Source organism: Cyanistes caeruleus, chromosome 2 (genome assembly GCF_971803275.1).
Source record: "Cyanistes caeruleus chromosome 2, bCyaCae1.hap1.1, whole genome shotgun sequence".
NCBI classification, from domain to species: Eukaryota; Metazoa; Chordata; class Aves; order Passeriformes; family Paridae; genus Cyanistes; species Cyanistes caeruleus.
In genome coordinates this window covers 108,775,427-108,794,009 of record NC_141702.1, presented here as the reverse complement: position 1 = coordinate 108,794,009, position 18,583 = coordinate 108,775,427, and the positions used below count along the sequence as shown (strand labels likewise).

At 40.4% G+C, this 18,583-nt stretch overlaps 3 protein-coding genes across 8 annotated transcripts in view; 1 reads left to right on the top strand and 2 right to left on the bottom strand.

The window, feature by feature from the left end:
- Positions 1–6,033, bottom strand: part of WDR43 (WD repeat domain 43) — a 22,484-nt gene extending 16,451 nt beyond the window's left edge. The window contains exons 1-2 of the mRNA XM_086879031.1: positions 5,671–6,033; positions 1,154–1,288 (exon numbers count right to left, since the gene is read on the bottom strand). Coding sequence (XP_086735157.1) covers positions 1,154–1,288; positions 5,671–5,865 — 330 coding nt within the window. The 5' untranslated portion in view covers positions 5,866–6,033. The remainder of the gene's footprint in view (positions 1–1,153; positions 1,289–5,670) is intronic.
- TRMT61B (tRNA methyltransferase 61B) lies at positions 5,957–12,275 on the top strand. 4 transcript variants are annotated; one of them, XM_086879033.1, is made up of 8 exons: positions 5,960–6,610; positions 6,698–6,800; positions 8,402–8,497; positions 9,172–9,362; positions 10,539–10,630; positions 11,035–11,270; positions 11,867–11,947; positions 12,163–12,275. In XM_086879033.1, exons 1-8 carry the CDS (start codon positions 6,056–6,058, stop codon positions 12,204–12,206), a joined length of 1,398 nt encoding a protein of 465 aa, XP_086735159.1. In that variant the 5' UTR covers positions 5,960–6,055; the 3' UTR covers positions 12,207–12,275. The 4 variants fall into 4 exon arrangements, with proteins under 4 accessions (XP_023779086.2, XP_086735159.1, XP_086735158.1 ...); XM_023923318.2 differs by lacking the exon at positions 8,402–8,497 and having other exon boundaries at positions 5,957–6,610; XM_086879032.1 differs by lacking the exons at positions 11,867–11,947; positions 12,163–12,275 and having other exon boundaries at positions 11,035–11,401.
- SPDYA (speedy/RINGO cell cycle regulator family member A) lies at positions 9,491–18,583 on the bottom strand. 3 transcript variants are annotated; one of them, XM_023922955.2, is made up of 7 exons: positions 18,391–18,583; positions 17,516–17,762; positions 16,444–16,502; positions 16,108–16,193; positions 14,353–14,524; positions 13,175–13,466; positions 9,491–12,553 (listed from the first exon to the last, which is right to left on the bottom strand). In XM_023922955.2, exons 2-7 carry the CDS (start codon positions 17,742–17,744, stop codon positions 12,465–12,467), a joined length of 927 nt encoding a protein of 308 aa, XP_023778723.2. In that variant the 5' UTR covers positions 17,745–17,762; positions 18,391–18,583; the 3' UTR covers positions 9,491–12,464. The 3 variants fall into 3 exon arrangements, with proteins under 3 accessions (XP_023778723.2, XP_023778724.2, XP_086735161.1); XM_023922956.2 differs by having other exon boundaries at positions 18,307–18,558; XM_086879035.1 differs by lacking the exons at positions 14,353–14,524; positions 16,108–16,193 and having other exon boundaries at positions 18,391–18,549.

Below are 18,583 nucleotides of genomic sequence, written 5' to 3'. Positions count from 1 at the left end.
TTCTATGTTTTGACGATTTTTCTAGCACTTCAAAATTAAGGAAAAAAAAATTGTCTTGCCTGCTATTTTTATACACACAGCCCAACAAGGTGAACTGTATGAAATCTGATCAAAGCAGAATAGCCACAGGTGTCACCTAAGTGCCTCCTTCCTTAAGGGCACTCAGAGGTGAGTAGTCTTCCCTTTGTATCACCATTCAGGAGCACACTATTATCAGACTAGAAGACCCTTTAAGCAGTATCACTTCTCTTAACAACCAAAATCTCTGCAACTCTAAATATAACCTTAATGTATTTATGAAAATATTTAATGGAGCCTATTTCACTATTTGGATTGCAACAACCTGCTCAGATTACTCCCAAAGGTACTGCTGCAAATGAGCTTTAAGCAAGACAAACTACATTGTAATAATCTGTTCAGTAAAAATAGCTTAAAGTATGTATTATTTTAACAGGAATAATCTTTTAATTCAACCTTTATGTAAAAAAACAAAGTGTTCATAAAACCTGCTGTCTTCTATGGAAAAAGAGTATTTTAAAACAACTACACTTTTCAAGCATAGTTTTACCATACAATAGAGTTGATATTTGTTAGTTACTGTCACTTACATACATCATAATTCCTGGAAATTACTGCTTTCTCTAAATTCATGTGTTTATCACCCTACCAATAACTTTGAGTTTAGAAGCAAAAGTACACCCAGGTATCTCAAAAGTATTTCACAGCCACTCATATGGATTTATTTTGCTTGTTATGTAACCCACAACTAAAACAGAGGTGCTTGGGAGCTTGGAAAGGCAAAATTAAAGATACTGTATCATTCAAAAAAAATCATGTGCTGAGGGAGCACAAGAGCTTCCACAAGGGAGGTAAATTTACAGCAGAGTCCATCAGTGTGACAACTGTCCAAGCGTTGATGAGTTCTCTGCCCTTCCCTCCCACAATGCCATGCAGGAACTGAGGGTATGACAGTCCCATCAAGGATTTAACTGTCCAGTGAGGATTTTCATCATTACTGTTATTTTTAATGTAAAGTAGAAAATCCATGGACGGTATTGGAATTTTGCACTAACTTAGAAACCAAGATTTTTCAGCCTAAACTGACTGAAACAGTCAGTATTTGGTAGCATGTGATAAAGAGTGCATTACTTACTAGCTTGCTCTGTAATTCTCCTTTTACTGTGCTGTACAACAAAATGCTACCAACTGCTGTACCAATAGCCAAGATATCTAACTGCTTGTCCACTTCTCCAACTTCAGACTTCCGTTTTTTCCTCTGGGGGCCATCCTGGAAAACCAAGAGAGAAATCATGAAATTAATCAGTCTGACTGGCTAATCTCAGTGTTAAAGCAGAGGGAAGAAAAACCTTAAGAGAAGTTTGAGACCCAGATAGCCATCACAAACACCGCTAAGACACAAAATGAACACTGAAGTGTACCTAGAAACTCATCTTGTACCACCGCGTACAGGGTAACAAACTTGCTATGAGTCACTTGGAAACACCTGGTGGAGGCCATTTTGCTACCATCCCAATCATATGCATGTGGAAAAAAAACACATTTAAGTTTTGCACAAGTTTCCTGCCCCAGAGGCAGAAGATTAACATGTTTAGAATACTTCATCCACAAAATGGAAACACTTGATTGATCAGTTTATTTTTTCTCAAAAGGTAATCAAGAGTCTTGCAAATCTGAAGCATTCATAATGCATCTTAAGAAAGTACTACCCCATTCCACAGAGGGAAGTGACAGGGATTCAAAGGAAAGGGCTCTGCCCAAGTCCTGCTGTCTGCACCAGGGGGTCCTCATACGATCAGGTAATTCATAAGTCTTCACTCTCTTGCTCTGCAAGTGCCATCAGCCACCTCAAGGAGGGATTTCACTTTGTCTCCCTTAACCATAAACTTGAGAATGCAGATCACTATGAAGGGGAGAAGGAATAAAACTGGTGCTTAAACACGTGAAACTAAAAAAAAAGAGGGCAGAAGTCATCATATTCATTCTCATTGGATTAATCACTAATTGCACACACACAAAAAAAAGCAAAAATAAAAAACTTGCTCAAGGATGTGAAAAAAAATCACTAATGCCACTGAATAATTTTTAAATTGGACCTTGGTAAGTCTCCTTACATTTGTTACATCATAAACATGATGTAAAAAGCATTCTCTCCGATTTAAAAATTACACTCATGTTAATGCTTCCTCCATACAACAGATCTATTTGCACTGACAAGCACCCTGAAGAAGCTCAAGGAGACAAATAAAATGTGAGAAACCAACTTTGTTCAAGTTCCATGTAGTGTAGCTGATCTGCTTTACAACAGACATGACACAGTGAACACAAGTAATTTCTACTCAGGTCCAGGAATATGACAATCAGGATGTGGCAGTTTTCACCACAACTAGAAGTTTGATAGTGAAGGACAAATACTTCGTCTCTTTGAAGCAGGATTTTCTGTTGCTCTGTATTTAACAGAGATAGCATCTTCTGCAAAGAATAGTGTTTTAGTTTAGGCTAAGAAATAACAAAATTGCTGTAAAGCTAACTTTTACATCAAAAGCAGACTCTTGAGAAAAGAGATTACAATTAGGGCTTTTTGCAAGTAGGCAAAAAAGTAGGCTTTATCTTTCCTGGGAAATAAAAGTATTTATAAAATATTAAAAAAAACCAGATGCTGATAAACTAATGGCAATTAATTAAGAATTAATTGAATTTATTTTTATTAATTTAGTATTATATTTTAATAATTAAGAAATTAAGTGAAACTGCTCTCTGACATGCAAAGACAAAGGCCACAGAATGGAAATGCAAGTACAACTCATGTGTTTTCTGGTACTTTATGACCTCTTTAAACAGTTTTACTAGCTACCCCACACACCCCTGATGCAAAGCAAAAGCAAACTTAAAAACATACTTTATTTTCTTCCCCTGAATAAATCTTTCAACTAAATTTTTTTTCACCCTATATTTCAGTTTGCTATTGCAAATTTCCTTGGAATAACTCAAAGGCACAACAGAATTCTCACAAATACAGTTATTTCCAAGGTCAAGAGAAAGCAAGGGGCAGTAAAGGTTTCTCCAGATTTGTTTCAATGTGCATTTCTTTACTGCCCATGCCTTATCAGCAATATGAGTGGAACATTTTGTCAGAAAGTTCTGCCTCAAGAAATGCCAGTGGCAAATTCAGACACCTGTTAATGTTTGAGATTATTTGAAAAAAACTCTAAGAACTTAAAAAAAACCAAAACTAACATCCCTACCCTACATTAGATTAGTACCCAGAGAGAATAACAACTGCACTTAATATCCATGTGGGATTCACTTGTGGATCAGGGACTTAAACAGAAGATCACTCTGTTGTCATGGGCAGGACAGGCTAAGTATCAGATTCCTTGTCATTTGATTTATTTTGCAGATTTATGGAAACTCAAGCTTATTTAGAAATTCTTCAACTTTGCCTGAAAAAGCACATTTTAATTAGTAGAGATGGTTAAAAGACATCGTTTGAAAAGGAACTGTGCATACATTTTCCCATAATGTTCTTCCTTGACTTGATAAGCCACTGAGACTTTCTAAACAGAAATCTGCTGCTCACATATGAAAAAAAGCACTTAGAACACTGGAATGGGGAGAAACCTAAAGGTCTTCACAGTTGGCGGTGACAGCGCAGTTGCAGCTTGTTAGGAAGAAAGTGGAAGAAGGTGTTTTGAATGTTGGAGGTCCACTCTTGCACAAGGCACCTCGTGGAGCTTGAGGTGATGAATACTTCACTGGAAGCACGTGGGCAGGGAGCATCCCAGTAAAGCCACCCCCCTGCATCAGCAATTGCAGAGTCTGCAGTTCAAAATGTGATTTTTAATATTCCCCTGTAACACATGGCCTCCATTAACATGGCACCAGTCCAAAACATACTGAGTTTAAGTGCAATTTGGCCAAACATCATTTATAGTTACCTACTAGCAGAGTTCTACCCTGAACACCAGATACTAGAACTGCCTAGAGAGATGTCAACTCTCCAGGAACAAAAAGACTAAATAACACCAGAAAAAACACATTTAATGAAGTATTTTTGGCATAACCATCACAATTTTAGTTCTACAACTCAGTCTATAAAGGCTTTATGGGACAATTACTGCAAGAAACAGTATGTTTCCCAGCTCCATTTTAAAACAGACTAGCCTTCAAGCAGGGGACGGGATTCAAACTACTGGAATAACTAGAAAGCACTGAGAGGTAGCTATGGTTATTTTCATATAACCTCAAACCAGGTTAAATTCAAAGACCTGTGGGGCTTAGGAGTGTGTCTTTAAAAAAGGTTATATTAAAAAAAAATTTTAAAGCCCCTCAGAAACTTCCTGTGCTTCACTTACAGTACCACAGCAGTGCAGTGCATCTAATGTCTACTTTAATTTTATTTCACACAGGACAGATCAAGCCCATTTCCATATGGCAGTTTCAGTGAATTCAAGAGCAAAGAACCTATACAGCTTTGCAACTCATGAACAGATCCTTTTTACTTCAAAGTTACATGACAAAGGAACATGTTTAGGCCATCTAAAACTGACTCTTTCTACCTCATTCTTTGCATGTCCTGTGAGTTTTCAAAGTTCAGGGACTAAGCTGTTCAACTGAGCAAAACAATGTTGGCCTCCTTCAGGTTGATAATCTGTGCTTTAAGCATTTTGAAACAGCCTTAACAGCAGCTCAAATACACAGAATTGCTGATATACCAAGACCCCCTTTAAAAAGCACTCCTTATTTCTTATGATAAAGGGGGTGGTTTTCACATACTTTATTCAGGTCTTGCACTCTTTTTTCTCAGGAAATGGTATGTTCCAGCTAAAGAATTACTTCAGCATGAAGAGGACCAAAAGGTACTCCAGTATATATTCTAGATATTTTCAGGTATGGTGTTCACCTGAGCTGATGTTAGCTAAAACTTGATCAAGGTGGAGAACATCCAAGCGCTCCTGGTGAATGCTGTGAGTAGCACTACTGAACACCTTGCAAGATTCTTGGACCCAGGAAGATGAATCACAGTGTAGCAGCTTGCATGGGAGTACTTCCAAGGGTAAGGAAGTGTGGAGAGGTACTACCTTTATCGGAAGGTGAACTAAGCGGGTGCCCAGCAGCTGACCTGCTCTGTAGCATCACCTTTTCAATTACGGCAAGACGTGCCATCAAGTAACATACCTCGCTCCTTCAAGGAAAGCTTCTTCCACGCAGATAATGAGAGACAAATGGTTTTTAACAGTCAGTGCTTCTGCCGAATTTTTGTTTTAAAAAAACACAATACAAAGCCTCCAGAGCCGCCTCCCCCACCGACACGTGAAATTTACCTTCAGCAGCGCAATCCTGGGACGGGGAGCGGCTCCCCCCGCGCCCCCCCCATCCCGAGGCGCGACACACGTGGGCATACCCCAAACCCTGGGGCCACAGGGAGATGGGACGGGACGGTGCCCGAACCCCGCGGAGCCCACGGGACCCTCACCCCGCTCACCGCGCCTCTGCTCCCCGGCCCGCCCGGCCACATGGCGCCGGGAGGGCGGGGTGAAGCCGAGCGGGCCGCGGCCACGCGTCAGGACTGCTCGGGGCGCCGCCATCCCCATCCCCATCCCACCCCTCACGCGTGTCCTCCCGGCGTCCCCACTCCCTCCCCTTACGCACCTTGCTGGGGGGCTGCCGCGCCCCCGCCGGGGCCCAGGCCAGGCATGTGCAGGCGGCGCTGAGGTGGGCGGAGGGCACGTACTCGTGCTGCAGGCGGCTGCCGGCCGTGTCCCACACGCGCAGCCGCCCATCGGGCCCGCACGAAGCGAACAAGCGGCACCCGCGGGGGGAGAAGGCGCACGGAGGGGCCGCCATGGCGCGCGCTCCCCTCGGCTCTGCCCGGCCCGCCCCGCGCGGCGCATGCACCGCCCGCGTGCTCGCCACGCGCGCCTGCGCCGCCAGCCCCGATGACGTCGTGTGGCGTCATCGGGGCGGGCGGCGCAGGCGCGCGTGGCGATAGTCGCGAACGTGAGCCGCGCCCCCTTTTCCCGCCTCCGGCCGCTCCATGAGAGCCTGGCGCGCGCTGCGGCGGGCGGCCGCCTCCTCCTCCTCATCCTCCTGCTCCTCCTCCTCATCTTCTTTTCCTGCCGACGGGAAGCCTCGGAGGCGGGCATGGGAGACTTCACTGTCGCCGCTGGAGCGGCTGAGGCGGCTGCTGCCGCCCGAGGAAGCGGCGGCGGTGGCGCGGTGCGCAGCGGCGGTAGTGCCGCCGCCTCAGGCTCCCCCCGAGGAGGAGAAGAAGGAGGAGGTGGCGGCGGCCGCCTCCTGTCAAGCGCGGGTTGAGGCGGTGTGTCCCCGTTCCGGCCCTTTCCGCGCCGGGGAGCTGGCGCTGGCGGTGGTGCGGAGGAAGCACAACACGACGCTGAAGCTGCTGTGCCGGCTGGCGGCGGAGGCGGTGCTGAGCAGCCCCGGCGGTGTCCTGCCCCACCGCGACATCATCGGGCAGCTGCCTGGGCAGGTGCTGCTCGCGTCGAGCGGGGCGCGGCTGCTGCTGAGGCGGCCCTCGCTGGACGAATACGTGCTGCTCATGCCGCGGGGACCCACCATCGCCTACCCCAAGGTATCGGCCGGGGCTGGGAGGTCGCTGGCCGACTCTCACCTTTAATTTTTCGCAAATAGTAATGTGCCGCGTTTTTCTCGCTTGCAGGATATAAGCGCTATATTAATGATGATGGATATCCACCCAGGAGACACCGTGTTGGAAAGTGGTAGCGGGTCGGGTGCAATGAGCTTGTTTCTGTCAAGAGCAGGTGAGAAACTGGCTTTAGACAACACAGAATTTATTTCTTTACCACAACTTGGAGGGTTTTTTGTTGTTTTTTTTTTTTTTTTCTAGATGCTTATGGCTCTCTTATGGTCCTTACTACTCAGCTCATAAAAGCTTTACTGCAGTTCACACGTTTATGTGTAGTTCGTTGACTTGAGAGAGAGTTACATCAGCACAGACTTCAAACCATTCTGACTGTGCTTAGAGGGCTGTAGTGTAAGTGGTTACTGAAGGCCTCACAGAAAGCTTCGTTTCAGCCATGCCTTAAGATGTCTCAACTGCAGCTGGTCTTGATATTTTGGGCCCAAATTTCAAGGTCAGCAGTTGTACCTGTGCTCCCTCTCTCCTACCTCCTACTATTGCTATTGCTTGGTTTCTTCTGATCATTCTTCTGGAATAAACTAGCGTTTAGGGTTTTTCATTCCATTGGGATTTTGAAACTAACATGGGATTATCCTCAAAGCAACCATTGCTGCTGTAGGAGCTAGAAGCTGACCAAACAGAAGATAAATATCAGTGCTTCTCTTTTCATTTAGAGAGAGGGAAAGTAAGAGTCATTAGCTTTCCTCACCTTGCCCTACAGGCAGATCCAAAACCCAGAGATGGAATACCTGTAACTGGCTAAGGCAAAAGTTAGCTCTCACTAAATACAGCAACTGATTTTTCTGCCTTAGGTATTCCACTGTTTTATATAAGCACACCTGAACTTGCCAATTATTCTTCTCATTTTTCAATCTTGTCCAACACTTTAATTCAGCTGTAAATGGGCCAAGTTGGTAAAATCATTGGCATTACCAGGCTGTTAACCCTATCCAGGGGAAGAATGCAGTTGTTGCATGCCAGATCAGCTCTATTTTGAGGAGTGGGAAAAAGCTTTGAAATTGCATTGCTATTTTCAAATTTATTGAATTTAAAATGGGCACCAAATACATCCACTTTTAGTCACAGCTGAACATACTTTGGTGCTGAGACAGAAATAAATAGATTTGATTTGCTGTTTCCAAATGGAGGCTGATTTTGCCACCATTAAATACACACCAGCGATACCCAACAAGGAAAACAGCTGCTATGTGGGTAAATGCTGGAATTCAGATCTAGTGGACACATTACCAATGTCCACAGAATTATTTAATTTCCAAAATTCTTGTTGATTTAACAGATTTCACTCATTTCTTGTTATTAATTTGATATTTTCTTTTCCATTCTTTCTTTAATCATTCCCAGAAACTACTGACATGAAACAGGATAAAGTTAAGAGAGTGGTATTTACCATGACTTTAAAATCTTTGAGAACTGGAAAATATGATGTCTGCAAACTTGACATACTGTAGCTCCACAATAATTAAGTTTTGCTTAGCTATTTCACCATGTTGTTATTTTAAAAAAAAGCAATTTCAAAAAGAAGGAATTACTTTGAATGAGTGAGGGTATGACTGACACCCCCAGTGTGAAGAATTTTATTTTTCTGATGTTTCTAAACTGATAATCTGAAGTAACAAGGAGTTGGCACTGTGACTCTGCAACTGATTCAGGTGATCAAAGGCAACATGCTGAAACCTTCAGTTTCTTACAAGCTGGTTCTAGCCTTTTTCTTATGCAGGATCATGGAGCGACAGTTCGGAAATTCATCCCTTCTTTTACTCACTGGTCTGAGAATGGATTCACAGTGGGATCACATAGGTGAGGGAAGGAGCCTGGTAACTGCAAAGTGAAATGGCTTAGAAAGGTACAGAACTCACCCAGGGAGCTGCTGCTTTCTGAAAGCTCCCTGCAGCCATTCCAAAGCAGCAGGGAGACAGGAGTGAGCGGTGGAATAGGCTTGAAAAATTGGAGTAATACAAATACGGAATAATACGGCAGTGCACTGCTGTCTGCCTGCACAGCCTGGAAATGTTTCCTTTTTGAGAAACATTGTATATTGGACTCATGGTAAATTTCAGAATAGTAAATTTAGACTTAATAATTTATTACTGTTGCAGACAGTAACAGGAAAATTACACAAACATGGGTAAATCAAAGAGTACGCTGGAAAACTTGTCTGTGGGGCTGAGGTCAGTGAGCAGGTTTCCTTAGCCTGTGAGCCGTGAGCACTGGTGCAGCATTCTCAGCTGGTACCTCTGGATGCTCTAGCAGAAGGATACTAACACGGTACTTTTTCTGCATATGTTTGTTTTAAATTTAAAGGAAACATAGATTGTCGATGATTGTTTCATATGATATAATTTCCTAAAGTGGAGATGGAAAGGTGTACTTATGTTATAGACTGGGTTTTGCTTTTGTTTTGTTTTGTCTTTCCCAGGTCTTTAAAACAGCAGTGTAAAATGGTGAGTGGAGTGTCTTCTGTTTGTTTTCAGTTGGGCCCAAAGGACGTGTTCTAAGTTATGAAATCAGAGATGATCATCATAGTTTAGCTAAGAAGAATTACAGGCGCTGGCGTTCTGCGTGGGAAATAGGACACGTGGACGAATGGCCAGATAACGTGGAGTTCATTCTTAAAGACATTTCAACAGCTGCTGCAGATATGAAATCTGTAACACTTGATGCAGTGAGTGAATCCAAACAACTCCCCCATTTGACACGTCTTTTCTCCATAAATGGAAACCTCTTGTGCTCACACTCACAACAGGATTCCCATATCAAGTGTAACATGAGAAATAATAATCCACTTCCTCATCAGTGAAAGAAACATTGTAATTTTTTGTCAGATACAAGTGTTTTCAAGGTTTCAGTTACAGGTTGTCAAATGAAACACTGATAAAACTGTACTATAGAAGTGCTACAATTAATCACTCCTGCCTTGTAAGCGAAGACCAACTCATTTTGAGAAACTGATAATTTTATGAGGTACATATTTCCAGCATTAAATTTTAGAAGAACACAAAACCTTATTAAATACGTAACTGTGTGACCACTTTGCTATCAGCTCTATAGAATGCACAATGTAACTACTGTGTAATTTTGAATATGCTGTGTCTTGCTAGCCTGTTCTGCTTCTTTGTATCTAGAGTTCCTAAAAAAAGGAGTCATGCTGGGGAAAACGGTTTCATGGTAGTCACTCTTCCCTGTCAAGCTGACAAACTACTTAGAACTACTTATTTACCAAATGCTTAAACAAATACCAATTTTTAAATTGGTACAAGCAAAGGAATATAATACATAGCATAAAAATACCATTGCAAAAAACATTTTAAGTAACAGTCGTGCAGAAGGGATCAGATATTGTATATCCCATTGTTCTACAATCGGAATAGCTTCCTAGCAGAAGATGGATAAATTGCCAAAGACAGAAGTTTTTTTAATTTTGAAACTGACAAGTTAGACATTGTAACAATAATGTGCTCTTTTTATGCATTTGAACAATCTTCTTTTTTTTTTTTTTCCACATTTGAGAAATAGGTATTCAAATGTGTTAGTAAATGTAGTCGTCTAAATTTTTTTATTACTGTCAGGATTATGGGATTTAATTAAGCCTGGGAGGCTTAACTTCCTACAGACCTATTTAGTTGGTCAAATGCTAGTTGCTGTTTCAACAGAAATTCATTTGGAAGTAGAGGGGGCTTCATTTTGCGTAAGTGTGCACCTCAGGTTTTGAGAGGCAGCAATAAAAGTGGTTGTATGTATCTCTTTTCCATAACCTTTTCTTTCTTCCCAATGTTGTGTATTACACTGATAGATGTACATATGTTTTCCCAGTAAACATTAATATATTTTTTTCTTGCAGGTAGTTTTGGATATGCTGAACCCTCAGTGTGCTCTGCCTGTTGTACACCCAAGCCTGAAACAAGGTGGGGTGTGTGCTGTGTACTTAGCAAAGTAAGTGTTTCTTTCTGGCACCTTTATGCAGGCGTTACCTGGCCTTGGCACAAAACCAAGCATCTTCTGAAATACACACCCAGCATTAATGAAATGGTTAACAAAGTTGGGGTTTTTTCCCCATGTAACTTTCTTTGGGAGCTGTACTCAATATAAATTACAATTGGCCAAATCCTTCAGTATCTACCTGGGGAGTGTTCTCATTCTGGTCAGTGAAGTTTGGGCTTACGGCATCCTCAAAGTAACCGCACTGTTCTCCAATGCAATAGTCAGGTTGCTCCTTTACCCTAAAACTGAAGGACCTGTGTAACTTCAAAGGTAAAGAATGTGCCAAAGTCAGTAGAGCAGAGATTTTGTGATTTGAGTTTTCAAAATACTACTTTTTGTTTGTATTTCTTCAAAAGTATCACACAGGTCATTGAGCTTTTAGACAGAATACGGAGCTGCAAACTTCCTTTTTTGTGTGAAAGGATAATTGAGGTAACTCACAGAAGCTGGTCAGTACTCCCTGCTAAACTCAAGCATTATAAATCAAGCCAAATGGTGGAAACTCAAGAAAATATTGAAGAATCACCTCAAAATGAATACGAAGAAATCCACATTCAGGATCAAGCAGTTCTTAAAGAAAGCAAATACAATGGTAAGAACTTTACTGCTGATGAGATACTCTATTACTGCACTTTGATAATCCAGGGTAGGAGAAGACTGTTTTTTCTTAGGTCAGCTGAGAATAGGCAAGGTTTTAGACAGCATACACCTTATCAGGTTTAAAAAAGACTATTAATAGTTATTTAAGTTTAAATATTGTATTTAAAATCTGGGCTAAATAGAAAATAAATTTCAATTTGCAAAAAAGAATGACTGCTCTTCTACTACAGTTTTCAAATTTTTGGTTTTTAAGACAATTCAGTTCTTTATAGTCATCTTATAGCTGCTTTAGAGGACCCTGATGGACTTAGGAGAAATGGTGGCCAGTGTGATCTGTTTTAAAATTAAGCTGTTCTGGCAAATCCAAAAATTATGCTATATATTTATATGACAGGTGTAAATAAATATACAGTATACAGATCTGCAAAATGCATACTAGAGCAAAGAGTACTGAATATAATGATAGGTGACAACAAAAAAAAGAAAACATGTCAGGGAAAAATATTACATGCACCTTGTCTACTGTAGTCTGCATGTAGGTCTTAAACTTGTGGGAATGAAGTAAAAAAAAAAATGTCCTTGTCACAGAATCACTCAGTGATGCTGGTGAAACAAACTACTCTGTGCCTTACATTGCCCGACCATCCCACTGTCAGGAAGCTCATTCAGGTAAGACAAATGTTTAGGGGTATTTTTATTTCAAAGAAACCTATTTTTTTATTGTTGTTTTTGGTTTTGGTGGGTTTTTTTGTGGTTTGTTTTTGTTTTTTTTTTTTGTACTAGCATTTGTTATGTACCTATATAATAAAACAATAAAACGTATAATAATAAAATAATTGTTGTGTAATGAAATACTAAAGTAGTAACTTTTGTTTTTTAATTAGCATTCCTTACCAAGCTGAGAAAGTTTCGACCACTGCTTTCTTGATGCTGCTGCCTCCATAGCTTCTAATTTGTGTATTGTATCAGAATAAAATAAAACATAAAGCAGATGCTACATTTTGCAAGCTGTGTAACTCCTAAGTAATGAGTTCTCTGATTTCTACCTCACAACAAGTTTGAAATGCTCTTTTCCCACTATGTAAAGGGAAAAATTTGAAGTGAATCCTCACATCTGGTGTTGTGATGCAGCCCCCCAGACTGTTCTGCAGATCACAGTATCTCTTTCTGTCTTACCAGGTGCATTTCATTCTCCATTGCATGTAAACCAGTCCATGGATTTATCTTGATTCAGGGTGCTCCATGGTTGCCTTTTGCTGGACTGGCTCTGACAGTCTACCAGAAATAAGGAGAAAAAAATTTTAGTAAGAAAATAAGGGATCAAAGGCTGCCTTTTGAAATGTATACTTGCTGGCTTCCAACTGGTGACTATAGGTTTTTGTAAGAACAAAGTTCTTAAAGCATACCTTTAAGAGATACTGAAATTTAGTGAATGTGTTCACTTGATAAAGCTTATTTCAAAATCAAAACAGTTGTTAACAGGCAGAGCTTTGGTCCCCTTCCAGCACTCATGCTGCAGGTTGCCTGGTTGCACTCTATACACACCACTATTTTTATTGTTCCAGCAAATCATAAGTATTTAATCAGGACTCTCAATTTCATTTATAATGGAAGAGTAGTAATAAATGCCTAAATCAACTGGAATGCAATCCAAAATCTAGTAGTAGCAGATGAAAGTAATATGAAGAGACTCAATGTAAAGCAATTGGTACTTCCAGGAAGTCAAGATACAATATGTGAAAATGAAAATGAATCTGTGAGGGTAAAAACACAGTTCTGCCAAGGTACCTGCATGTGTGAGAGGGAGAGACAGCTGTCCCTTCAGCACTCTGAAGGGCAAATATGGCCCCTCATTGCCTAAACTAATGGAAAATTATTCACAACATTAAACCATACCTTGCGCTCTGTTAGAAGGAGAGTCGATGAGCATTTTTTCATTTGAAAAGGTGTCCTTCAATTTTTGGGATGAATGTAATTCCATCATCTCCAAGGTGTCAGTAGATGAGGAGGAGGATGATAATCCGAGTCGTACAAATCTGCCTTTCTTACCGCAGAGCTGGCAATCTGTAGGAGTAGCACTGGGTCCTCGGGGCAGCTGCACTTCATTGTTGTAATTCCTCAGAGCTCCACTGTGGTGCTCAGAGCGCTCTCGCTGCCAGATGTAATGTGTTGGAGCAATGGCCATCACCTGTGGGAACAGCCATGGGATCAGGAAGAGTAAAAATAACGGGAAAACATATGGCTAAAAACAAGAGATCCAGTAAGTGTGTGGCAGGGAATTCATGTAGCTGACATGGGCATCAGCTCTTATCTGTCTCAGATTGTCCCATTGCAAAGCTTGCTCCCTTAGGCAGGAGTAAGTAATCCCGATACCAGTCAGGTGTGGAAACATCTCCAACTCCCAGTTCACAGGAGTCATCACAAACATGTTGGACACAAGGTGACGTCTTCAGCCAGTGACTGAACATCAACTGACAGAGTTCATCATCACTGAAATAATGACAGTGGGAAGCGGGAAGGGGGTGCAAGGAAAAGCATCCTGCACTTGCCTTGTTCCTTGTCCTTTTCCCATAGCATCTAATCCCATCCCCAGAAATGGGCCTATAGAGTAAATCTTTTCCACCATCTGGAAGTAAACACTATGTACTTAAAGCATGACAAGGGTTTTTCCAGGTAAACACTTCACCTGAAAAGTGAGGAATATATGTTTTCCTTATAAATTGTTAAGCACACAAAATTATTTCTAAAGTACATGAAGTGAAACAAAGGAACATAGGTTTAAAATAAAAAAAAATACTTCCATGAAGCAGATTCTGGCCAATAGAAACTTCACTTTTTATAGTAATGCAATAGAAAATTTTTAGTTTACTTAAAAAACAATTTCAAACAATGTATTTCAAATGGAGAAGGAAAAAATATCATGGAGGATAAATGGACCATTACATTTTAACAGCATCTTTGCTTTCCCATGGATTGTCTGGTTACTTTAGGGAAGAAACTGTACAGAGCTAAAATGCTAGCTGGTGTTAATTGTCGTGATTTCGGCATCTACAATATGAAATCTCCCTCCCTACCTCTTCACAGCAGCGTCTGCTTACAATAGCCCTGTAGTCAATTCTACTCCACAGCTGATCTCTTAAATTTAAGAAATCAGGGAAGAGCTTTCTCCAGGCTTTGCCCAAAGCCCATGGGAAAATGTCATACTTTGCTTCTTCATTGTCTTCTTCAACTGTGTTTGCCAGATACCTTCAAATATATATATATATGTTTATGTTTGAATAATATTTACAGTCTTAAACTACTATACTATAATGATTTCTAACATAAAATAACAGACATATTGCAGTGGTTCTTTTTTCCTAGTATTGTGAGGAAAAAACACTAACAAAATACAGCCTTCTCTCTGGAACACAGTATTTTCTTAATTAGTTCCATAGGCATCCTTTGGGTAAAAAAGCCTAAGCTTTTATAAAAATTATTTTACCCTAGAGTTTTTATCTAACACATTCTGACACATTTCTCCAAGCTGGCAAGAAACCCTTGAACTAAAATGAACAGTTTCTGTTTGATTCTTTAAATAAGGCTTAAAACTATCCTGTGAAATCTTAAACTTTACCTTTTTATATTTTAAGGGTTTTAGCTATGCTTGGAAAATTACATTGCTCATATTAAATTAGGAGCAAACAACTAAATACAGGTCTAGCTTCAGTTATAAATGAAAAACTTAAATTACTTTTTTTAAGGTCTCTGTTCTTCCCTTTGTTGACAGATCTGTTACTTTTGGTTTTGGGTTGTCTTCTCAGACAACATGAAAATGTTTACTTCCTCTGAATCCACCTATTACTAAACACACTTGAAAAAATTAGGACTTTTAGTCTCCTCTCCAGTTTTCTCACTTGCTCCTGACCCCAGTATTCTCTCTAGTCCAGTCTCACCAGACCCTTTGTCCCCTTCTAATCCTTTCACTGTTCTGGCCTGGCTTTTCCCCCTTCATTGGAGTCAGAGGGCTCCCTCCTCTGTGCTCTGTGGGTGTCACCCCCAGTATCAGTGACAGGAGAAGGAGCAGCCACCTTTGCCCCTGCAGTAGTGTGCAAATCAGAGCATCTGAGAAGTGATGTTACAGGAAAAGATGACCAGAGCACCATAACATTGTGACAGAAAACACAGAATCCTCTGCAGGTATAGCCAAATTACAGAGGGTCAGGTAGGTAAAGATGGATTGTTGATTCAAAGTATAATATAGGCATTTTATAATTGTTAAAAAAAATTCTCAGAAATTCTCTAGCTGTTTTTACAGTTGATTTAAATAATGTTGACAGAAATTTTAATAACAAGTTACTCCTGAGATGCCTGTCAGGGTTAAATGTTTTGATACAAATGCCTTGAAGGCTGGCAGAGATATGAAATAAGGTTTTATACAAGCACCTGTGAGCCACATATATGTTGCTGTGTCCTGCATATATTTCTTGTAAAGCTTTAAAAAGCTCCCAGATTCAGTTTGGTAGGCAGAATGCCACTCTCTGTATCATTACACCAATGCAAGCAACCCCTGTCTGCTGCTCAAGCTTGGTTCCATCACAGAAGGAATGGTGAATTTGCACTATTTATGTACTGTATGTAGATTGCCATAGAACCACAGAATGGTTTGGATTGGAAGGGACTTTAAAGAACACCTAGTCCCAGCCCCCTCTGCCATCCCCTAGGGGTGCCATCCCCTAGATCAGGTTTAGATACTTCCCTCAAGGAAGTCTCATCACATAATTATCAGTGTCATAAAGAAATAATGCAAAGTTTTTCCTAATAAAACTAGATAATTTTAAAGTACTTACAGAGCCACAAAGAAATTGATTCTGGTATGCTCACTTGGTGTGAAGTTAGCTCTCTTGAAATAAACGAAAGTCATTGCCAAGAGATACTGTTTTAAAATGTAAAATAAAGTATCAATGTGTTATTTAGGCATAATATTTCCTAAATTGATTCACACGTCTCACACCAAGATATTTTCATCGTTTTCAACAATGAGGAAAGCATGAATTAAGTTTCTTGAAACTGCCGTGTGAAACTATTAGAAAAAGATGATGTTCTGTATTGCATTAAAGTATCAAGTAATTAAGGGCAGATTTCTCATTCAAGAAAGGAAGGAAAGAAGAAGGAAATATGCTTACCTTATCTGCAATTTCACAGCAACAGTCCATCCAAAGGAAGTCTTGGATTAGATCATCATCTATAACAAGAGAAAGCTGTAGCATTTCAAACATCAAAACTGTTTATGTTAGAAGGTATTTATAAATAAATAACAGATGGTCTTTCATTAAGCCAAATAAAAGAAAAAAAGCTAGACCCAGCAGTAGGGAACAGAGGAATTGAGGCAGAGGAGAGGTCAGATATGAAAAAAGCTTACATCACAAAAGACAACAGCTCTACCAGAAAGGCAAGGTGGAAAATCTGGTGACTGCATTACATTCATTCTCAGTAACAGCAAGTGAAAGTGAAAAATAACCAGTATTTTTTTCTATTTGCATAATTTCTTCCTGTGTTACATGCTTCCAGGTGATAGCACACCATTATTTCAGAGGACCTACAGACAGCTGAGATCCTGCACCTTGATTACATGGCAGCCTTTATAGGGCAGTACTTGCTTATTTTTGGTCAGTGCTTCATCATCCATGGCCATGTACAGTAGCTACCACAAACGAACTCTCATTCACTTCTGTATTTAAGGGTCAAGTAAAAACCCAGCTGTAATCTTCCACTATTACTTAATGTCTTTGCTAAATTAAATAAATACAAAATTTCATATGAAAGAGAAATAAAGATGTTCCAGCTCCTTAGATCAACTTCCCGTTCCACTTCTCACCTCAGAAGTTTATTCCCACAGTAAATAACACATTTAAGAGACAAGGAGCCCTTTTTTAAAGTTGTGTGTAATACAAGATGCACATTGTTTTACATGTATTTGTTGAAATATAAGAGAAAACAGGAAGGAAAATTATCATAAAATAAAAAGTAGGAAAGCACCTTGATTTCATTTGTACTTTAAAAAAGATACTTTTCATGAGTTTGGTAGTCCTTGTATTTTCAACTTAAGCATTAAATATCTATATACCAAAATATAACAACAAAACGTTTTGATAAAGAATTGCTATTAGTTTAGATATAAAAAGCATTCTCAACATTACTGAGCTTTGAAAACATTCTGTTCAGTCAATTCATTCATATCTCACATTATTAACCTACCAAATAATTTAAAGAAAGATGTCATTTCCTGACGCTGTATAACTAGACATGGTCCCTTTGGACATTTATATTTCTGACTAGGAACCCCTTTTTCACAATTTTCTTGATGGTCTTTAAAAGCAGGTCGCTTTAGTCTAGTAAGTTTTTTTTGCTGATGTGATCTGGATGCACTCGATTTTACATGAACAGTGACAGTGGGAGGTGTCTGACACACCAGATTGTGTTTCATTTCGTTAAGCAAAGGTTCCTGTTAAAAAAATAAGAAGAAATTAACTACAAAAATAGTCAGTTTCAGCACTAGTACATTTCTTTTGTTCACATGAAATGTTTCAGTAGAGCTTGTTTGTCAGATGATAGAAAATTAATTTTATCAGTACTGATGATCTAAGTCTAATGCCCTAAGACAGCCACCTAGAGTTCTTTTATTTAGTTCAAACTTTATAAGGCTTTTTTTTGTTTGTTTTTGTTTTTTAAACCAGTAGAAGGAGCCTTCAATTTTGCTTTTTCCAATCAACTTTGGAAAATGGGAAAAGAGCCTTTCCAGGAAAGGTTGCTGTTTGTCAGGTCTTTGTAGCTCCACACACTTAGACCTATCAAAATAGACCTATGTTCTTCCCCTCCAATTTGTGACTGTGTCTTTTTTAAAAAGGTATGTTAATAGAATTAATGCAGCAGAATTGTGATTGAGCCGTGTAACATTAAAATCAAGTCTTGAGCTCCAAGTTGCCATTGGGAATTAAACTTATCCCTCAAGCTGGACAAACCCTGAAGGCACAACCAAGGAAACAGACCTGGGGTGTTTGTAACCGCAAAATTAAGGGGATACCAAATGGAGAGTGAGGAAGGGTATTTTTGGCGGGATTAAATGTATTTACGCCTTCAGTAGGTCTCTCGGCGGGGATAGGCTGGCTCACAGCAGCCTGCGAGGCTCCCCAGCTCCGGGGACGGACGCGAAAGGCCCCTGAGGCGAGGCTGTGCTTTTGGCTCCCGGCGCCACAGCCCAAAGCCGCCCGCGCCCGCTCCTCCCCGCCTTCCTCAGCGGCCTCCCCCTCACGCCTCCGCACCTCG